This window comes from Aphis gossypii, chromosome X (genome assembly GCF_020184175.1).
Source record: "Aphis gossypii isolate Hap1 chromosome X, ASM2018417v2, whole genome shotgun sequence".
NCBI lineage: Eukaryota > Metazoa > Arthropoda > Insecta > Hemiptera > Aphididae > Aphis > Aphis gossypii.
In genome coordinates this window covers 11,509,397-11,518,456 of record NC_065533.1, presented here as the reverse complement: position 1 = coordinate 11,518,456, position 9,060 = coordinate 11,509,397, and the positions used below count along the sequence as shown (strand labels likewise).

General features: G+C 26.5%; 1 protein-coding gene across 1 annotated transcript; it reads right to left on the bottom strand.

The window, feature by feature from the left end:
• Positions 1–869: 869 nt before the first annotated feature.
• LOC114130294 (calaxin-like) lies at positions 870–2,483 on the bottom strand. Its single transcript, XM_027995241.2, has 2 exons — positions 2,423–2,483; positions 870–2,365 (listed from the first exon to the last, which is right to left on the bottom strand). The coding sequence occupies exon 2, from the start codon at positions 2,359–2,361 to the stop codon at positions 1,495–1,497; it is 867 nt and encodes a 288-aa protein (XP_027851042.1). The 5' UTR covers positions 2,362–2,365; positions 2,423–2,483; the 3' UTR covers positions 870–1,494.
• Positions 2,484–9,060: the final 6,577 nt, after the last annotated feature.

Below are 9,060 nucleotides of genomic sequence, written 5' to 3'. Positions count from 1 at the left end.
CGTACACTTTGACCTCATTCCAGTAAGTATTGTATTTGTTTATTAATTTATCATAGGAAAAAATATAAATTAATATGAATATTATCAGTTTCAGATTTTTTCACGTACATACACACATTTATATATCAATATAAAACGATAAACATAATCTTTCTTTTTATTACGGAACAATTCTTTATAATAAGTAATTTATGAGACTTATCATTTGTATTCAGTAATCAAAATTGAATTCTTCTTCTTCAAAAATAAAAAAAAAAAAATGTGGTAAAAAAAATATTATATTCTTATAGATGATTATTTTATTTATATGACATTATTTTTATATATTTAAGATAAAAATTTGATAACATTAGATCGAAGTAGATTACGTTAACTAACTTTAATCTAATCAAAATTGTAAATAGACTTTATACATTTCCAGACTTCCAGAGTAAAGAATGGTCTATAGTAGAAAAAAATGTATATTTGTTATTTAACCAGCGCGACGGTAATGACTCGAAGCTAAGTAAAAAAATAGCTAGTAGCCACTAACGTGGAAACCGAGTTGTACCATTGAAATACCGTGATAATTATTGTTAATCCATTGACCATCTCTACAGGGCAAACGGCTGAACATATAAAGTCGTATGAAGGTATCAATCGATCAGAAATATTGTTTTTCAGATGGGAACAGAGAAACTTGCAAATAAATTGGTCAGATGGTTTATAAGTTATAACCAAAAGTACCTACTTTTAAGACCGATTTTGTGCAAGGGAAGAAATATATTATATGTCTTCCAATCCGCCGCTTATCCATCCCCACTACTTTCATCACGACGGTGGTGATTGCGATGGGGGAAAAAATATAAATAAATAAAAAATAATATATATAATATTTAGCCAACGATGCTTGCTGGATTTATATTATTATTGTTATATACAGTCAAGTAAAATCGTGGCTTATTTTATAAAATAAATAGCTGATATCACACAAAAAAAAAAACGGCAAAAACACTTGATAATAACTCCATGTAAAAAAAGCTAAGCTAAAAAAAATATATAGATATAGTAATTAATTAAATCTTTAAAAAAACGTGATGTAATATGGAAACTAAGTAAAATGTCATTCTATAATATTAAAAACACCTACGACGAAAAATAAGATAAATTGTATAAAGTTATATACTTAGTCAACATATTGCTTATAAATTATTAATTACAAAAAATACTATAGTGGTTACTTATTTAAGTATACTTATACGTCCTGTACCTAAAGTAGTTAAACAATATTTTGACTAAGTATTTAACTTTATACAGTTGATCTTATTTGTCGTCACAGGTGTTTTTAATAATATTATAAAATGCCATTTTTTTTTAATTCCCATATTATATCACGTTTCTTAAAGATTTAATCATTACTATATACATAATTTTTTTTAGCTTAGCTTTTTTTACACGGAGTTATAACCAAGTGTTTTTGGTGTGATATAATATTTACCAAAAATCAGTAATTTGTTAAAATAATGTTAAATAGTTTCCATCCGATACTGCTAGATTTCTTCTGCTCATTGTACCTTGAGGAGTGCCACGGTTAATCATCAAACCAGTTGAATCGCTGGAAAATGATGTACTACTAGCGATATCGATTTGGCTAGCTGTTGATTTCATTCTTGCAGTACTCTCCCTGTTTTTTCGAGTCATCGCTGCCGCTGTAGTCTGTATATTATTAATATATGGTCGATTTGTAAATAATTTCATAAATGCTTCTTTTCTGGAAGACGATGGAAGAATTTGCCCCAAAAACTGTAACCAGGCGACATTTTCGTGCACAGCGTTTCGATAGTCTTCCAGTGATATTCTACTATCACGATCCTTGTCCAACTCAGCCATAACGAAATCCACGAAACTTTGATCGTACTCCTCCATATTCATTAACTTACACATCTTCATGCTATTTCTTTTGGCCATCAGTAACACGTCCTCTTTTTTAATGTATTTAGGTGATCTGACCATCTCCGTGTAAACTTCAAAGCAAAAGTTTATCAAGTCGGGTAGTGTTCCTTTTAACACCATTGATAATACCTTGACAAACTCAGGCCCAGTTAGTTCTTTGTTTGTTTCGCAACTAAGTAAAAATATTTTATCTATGGCATCTACGTTTCTTAGTCCTAGAAAAATGTCCATAAATTGTATGAATTGAAACTTATCCATAGGTACTGTATTTTCTTTTGTTAGCATGTAATGCAACTGCAGTAATCGCAGCACTTCTATTTTATTAAAATGTGTACAACGCGAAAGATCCGTTCCAATATCTGAGTATCTATGCTGCAAACGTATATCCACCGTCACTGGTAAACATTTATTTATCGGTCTGTATGGCATTTTTCTGAAAATTAAAGTACTCAATGGTTCAATTAGTATTTTAATATTGAAACGTTAATACCTGATTGTTTTATTTTCACAGTATTCAACGAACAAAATAATTACATTGCCATGCAAACACAAATTTATTTTAAAATTTGTTTTCATGACAACCAAAATCGAAAAAAGGAACTGTCTTAAGTATGTAGTGTCATACTGTCGTAGTATGATATTATCGCGATCCTATTAAAATATAATTGTTTAATAATTTTAGACCCGGGTGCATCGAATTTAGTACGAGTATCAAAATAAATTTAAATATTCAATATCAGACGTGACTTTATAACTTTATGGTTGATATCGGAAGTCCGGAAAGGATTTATACATTTATTCAATGTTATTAAATTAACTAATTTAAAAAAATAATGAAACTTAAATTATTATATTAAAAATTAATCGTGTTTATTCTTTATCGATTAACATAATATACTAATATTGAGAGTTTTTTTAATGAGTGATTAATTATAGAAATAAATGATCATATACCTTTACGTAGTAATTGCCGCACAGTTATTTTAAGAATATTATTTCAAAGATAGAGACCATATGACTATCACTTCAGAGTTCTATAATCTATTAATGAAAACATTGCGATTTATTTATACATCGTACGTCGTGTCGTAGTCGTCTCCGTACATACGTATTATAAGTGATCAGTGATTATTTAAATATACATTTAGTATTTTCCTATATTACATACCTACATTTATATTTTCAATTATTATTACTGTTTTGTTTAATAATGTCTAAAGTCTACGTATGAATGAAAGTTTAAAAATGAAATTGAAAACATAACGCATTGAAAATGTAAAATTGCTTTCGTAAATAAATGATTTTTCAATAGAAATGCTCTTTAAATAATTTGTATTTAAGTACGACTATGAAATCTACGGTTGCAGAACAACTGATATTGTAAGTAGATTAAAGTTTTTGTCTATAAAAATTCAAACAAAATAAATGTTATACTAAGATGTAAAATCAAATTATTACCTATGTTACTTCAACTTCATATTTTATTTTTTAAACTAAGCGTTTTTATCTATGTGTTTACATAAGTTGGTTGCCACACACATATTTTTATTCTTAAATATGCTGCACAAGCTCAGCATTCCAGACCACGTAGCAATTTGAAAATGTTAATTTTTCAAAATACAGGAGATTTTTTGTTAAATATTGTCACAATATATTTTTAATCAAATATTATTAAAACATTTTCAAAACGATGTGTATCAAATATTATGTATCCATTTTTCAATGAGTTATAAAAAATATAGATTGCTACGTCAGCTTATAGTTTAGTTTTACTACCTATTTTATTTAAATTAATTTCTACAATACTTCAATGAAGTCTAACAAAATAATAATAATAATGAATTACATTATTACTGGTTACGAAGGAAAATGCTCATTATTGATCCTCAAGAGGTGCATTAATGTAACGGACATCTAGTTAGTGCTCATCTTGGATATGTTTTTTGAAAACGGCTTGAAACTTCTCTTTACTTTTCACCTTGGATATTCAATTTGCTATCTGAAAGTACCCCCGTAATTTTAAATTGAAGCATTATTTTGACAATTTATGATGTACATATCATAAATCAATACCTTCCTTACTCAGTTCAGAATCTAAAATAGAGTAATCAGATAAAAAAAAATAATAATTTTTATTAAAAGAGATGATCTATCTATTGGGTGATGTTATTGATAGAATAGTATAAGCATTGAGCAATTATGACAAAGAATGACCTAAGTTTAAACGTACATTTTTTAAATTTCTATATACGGTCACTCTACAGATATATATTAGAGTTGGGTTGAACTCAAAAACATGGTGTTGAACCGAATGTTTTATTCAAAATTTGGTACTTGTACGTTATCACGACTACCGTCGCGTCGCGATTACTTCGAATTTGAACGCGATTACCTTGATGACGAATGCATGGTGTGCAATGCACGTCTGTTTAATACGTGTATAACAATACAAAACTATCCAAAGCTAATGGCCATGTATTTATTGATAATGTGGTTAGCAAAATTATGGGCATCGTTTTTTGTTAACCCTGTGACCTACCTTAGGTGGTGTTGCATAACAAATGGAGGGATGTTTTCATTTTGAATGTTGACGATAGCCCCTAGGCCTTAATTATCCTTAATAGAATTAGAAATAGAATTCACTTGCAAAATGCAAGATTAGAGTGGGACACGGCGTCGCTTAGCCCATAATATGTGGTAGTCGCGATAACACACAAGTACCCAAATTTTACTGAGCTTGTACCATATTTTGTTTACTATCGAACTGATTCTGAACCGAGTTATATAAGTAAATTTTAAGTTCTACTGGTACTAATGTAATTTGAGTTATTTATACATTTTATAGTTTTACAAATTGTAATATTTTAGATATTTTTCTTCATGATTTTTGTTAAGAGACTTGATAGTAAAATATTTTTATATTTATTTGACAACTTATAAAAATATTTGCATTCAACAAATAATTTTATAGCCGTATAGGATAAAGACCAATCAGATCTATGTTATAAAATATAAATAATTAATTATGATTTATGAACAATATTTATTTTTAACTATCATTTTAATGATGTTAATTAACGTGAGTTTGTAATTTGAAGCAAATTAAAGATATACGGGGCGATTGTAAACTCCAACAGAATATTGGTTGAGAAAAAAGGTAATAAAAGGTATGATGTAAACTCCGCCATTTTTTTTCTTACTTGTAATGGGTATATGTAAACTCCGTCAGGTTATGTTACAATTTATATTTCTTGATACCTGAGGTTGGTGAAAATTACATATCCTTATTTTGAGGCAAATTACATACGCATTTCAAAAAAATGGTGTGAATTACACATGTTATATATATATTTTGGGTCAATTTTGGTGTAAATTGACTATAGCCTATTTAAAAACTCACTATTGAATAGTTCAATTCACTTGTTTTTTTTTGTCTATTCCTCGAGTGTAGGTGTAGATCTAAAAATAAATATCATAGTTTAAAAACCAATAATAGTAATACGTATACGTCTTTTTTCGATGCTTTCAATAGACAAAACAAAATTTGTCTGAGATTTTAAATTACTTTATTTGTTACAAGTATGCGTAGATAGGAAATTAATAAAACAACGTTCATTATACTATATATAGGACTAGAAAATAAAATATTTTGAATAACTATTCAGCATATTATTTTGTTCATTTGTCGGTATCGTGATATTTTCAATACAATTTGTATTACGATGTAACCAACGATATAATTCTTTTCGTATAACTGAATATTAATATAATAAAACGATTTCTGGTACAACCGGAAGCTACCTACTGCGTTAGAAACAGTGTCCATCCTCAAAAACAATATAAAAATAGTCAATCTTTAGCATGTCAAAAAATAATCAACAAGCATAAAATACGGACGTATTTTTTGTCAATTAAATAGATAATAGGGAACAATTTTAAAATAAATATCGAAAATATTCTTTGCTTGCATCGTTTAACGTGCTTAAATTGATTTGGTTATTCAAACATTTTTCTGGAATTCAAATTATTTTAAATTTCATACAAAATTTAATCACTAAATAAGCTATTCAACTCATAGCCGTTAAATAGCGTGATCGCTTTTAACTAGCTGAAATATGTTCGTATTACTTATAACTTTATAAGTATGCTATACATAAGAGCATTAAAAACTGCAATGCATTGTGTTAGTATAAAAAAAAACAACTAGAACGGTTAAATATCATATTGTTCATTTCATTTGATTCGACTTCAGTATAATACTTTTGCTCTAATTACATGGGTGTTATGTAATAATAAAATTATACTACATGTTTGGGTTGAATTTAAAAATAATTAAAAAGTGGACAACCTACCTTTGTCCTTATAACATACCCTTCTTAACTATTGTAGGTACCATACCCTTTTTAATCTTTTTAAAGTACAAAAAAAAGTTCCAGTTTAGTTTCAAACATTTCAGATAAAAAGACATAGTCTATATGAAATTAGATGACGTATAAAATAAGATATAGTGTATTGAAAATACACAACTTAAACCTTTGATCTTTGTATATTCAAATAAAATCAACATCGTTAGAATATTAGATAAGTATTAGGATTCCGTTATTAAATATCTTTTTTGAGTATCATTCCTAATAAATATAATAAAAAACTTAAAGTTTGGTTCAGTATCTTTATTTTTAACCTGGTGATTGCAGTTCCAATTTCAAATGCATTTAAGTAACGGGTTTTTTGCAACTAAATACAACAACATTTATGTAATATAACTAAAACGTTTATACTTCGGTTTATATTGACTTGATGATAACCGACGACCATAACCGATTAATAATAAATACGCAAAATCAAATATTGACGTTTTCGGTAATTAATACTTGAAAACTTTGTTAACAAGTTCTACGCATAATATAATATACTGTTGCTAACCATTCTAAAAAGTATATTCCTGGAAATTAATATTGTAAATTGATACTCCTTTACTCATTAAAATTTCCCAGCCCCACTTATAATTTAAAGCTACATAAGATGTGAAAAATAACAATCTAACCTAATCTAACCATAACGCATAATGTCAATTTTCTTATAGCTTTCCGTCAATCAAATTAAATTTAGTTATAAATTCGGTAGACTTGCAACAATTAATTTCGATTTTCTATTAGTATAAGGATAATACAAAATAATTAATTTTAATCCAAAGCCCAATTTGGACTCACATCGCTGTATATACTTCAACGATTTAAGTTCTTACATAAGGACGCATGTTTTACCATACACCCAAAAATAAATTCTTTTATGAATCAATATTGAATGACGTAAACATTTAAATTTGAAATGCTCATAAAAATGAATTTAGATTTCCTGTAGAACTTTTATTTCATATACCGGTTGAAAAACTTACAAAGAACCTTGTACTTATTAAATTTTCAAACCTTAGGTAGGTATAAGAAATAACATTTTTTATGAAATTCTAACTACAAAATAATTTAACGTTTTCGCGATTTTTATGAATTTTGTTAAAATTCAAATTTTAATATTTATAAAAAAAAAATATTGTAACTATAGATTTTTGTTATTTTTTAATTGAGAAATTAACAATTTATACGGACTTTTGGGTTACATTTTCATTCATTATTATATAACGAATAATTTTTTATCAAAAAAATTGATAATTTCTTATGTCTATAAATAGTTTATACTATAAAATAATCAAAGTTTTATTTTAAATAGTAAATGATAAAATAAATATTTGACGCAAATTTTATTATCTATGGTTTTCTGAGTTTCGCAAAAAATGAATATCGATTTTATTGAAAATTAAATTGCGTAAAAATATTACCACTTTTCTTAATTTATTTAATTTTTTTGTTCTGCCCGATTATAAAATTTACTTTTAAGAATTATCTATTTTTGACTCCTTAGAGTACCAACTTGTTCCAATTCACTACTAAAACTACACCTACCTACTATTGAAAATAAAAGCATTTTAACTGTCTCAAAAGTGATGACAGACAGAAAAAAAATTTGAAAAGAACATACATCATCGTAAAATCAATTAAAACATTCATCGCTCCACTCAAAATCTTAAAGCTCAAACACCAATATAAATAATACGTACGTGTATAAATATTATTGTATTATATTACATACATAGAAATCTTATAATTATGCATATAAATTACTTAATACGAGTGATTTTGAAAGATCATATATCATCACAAAGTCATACCTGCCAAATTAGTGAATGAAGTTACTTTTAAAATATAAAAGTATACAAAACTAAAACCTAATCATTAATAAATTTATTATTAACTTATATTTCTCAACAACAATTTAAATCCTGACTTAGTATTGATTATTTGCAACGGTCTGTTTATTTGTAAATCGTTATTATCGTTATGTATGCCCATTGTTTTGAGTTTAAAATTATATTTAATTTAATATTGTTATGTTCAAATATATAAATCGATAAAAAATTATTATTTGGAGTACCTAATATATAGAAAAATATCGACACCCCAGCTTCAAAATATTGTAATGCATAAAAAACTTTAAACTTCCGACAATATCAAATGTCTGTATTATTAAAATAAATCTAAATATTATGAAACGTTCGTTGAGTATATAATAATATATATTTAAAAATATTATTTGTTTACAGGCCATGCAAGTGTATACTTACTATTATTTATACATAATATTTTACAAAAGAAACTTCTTGCAGTCCTACACTAAGTTGTATTACTCCATTCAAATTACATAAAACCTCTTACAAGTTACTAGTAAGGTTTACCCGAATTTCATGCCATATATAATTTTACTTACCACGATAACTTAAATTTAGTATAATTTATATAGCATTTTATTTAAACATTGTGTAATTCTACTATTTCATATTTCTATTCCTATTTTAGTAGACTTATAGGACTGACAGAAGAAACTTAATTGTTTTACTGATATGATTAAAAATGCTACATTTTTTAATTTAATTTTAAATGTATAAATGTTTTAGTTTTAAAATAGGTATTATAGAATTTTGTTCTATTTTATTATTTTGGTTATAATAAATATCGTTTACACTGTCATCTCTAAATTCTTATGTACTGTTATATTTATTTACTTTAATTTGGTATC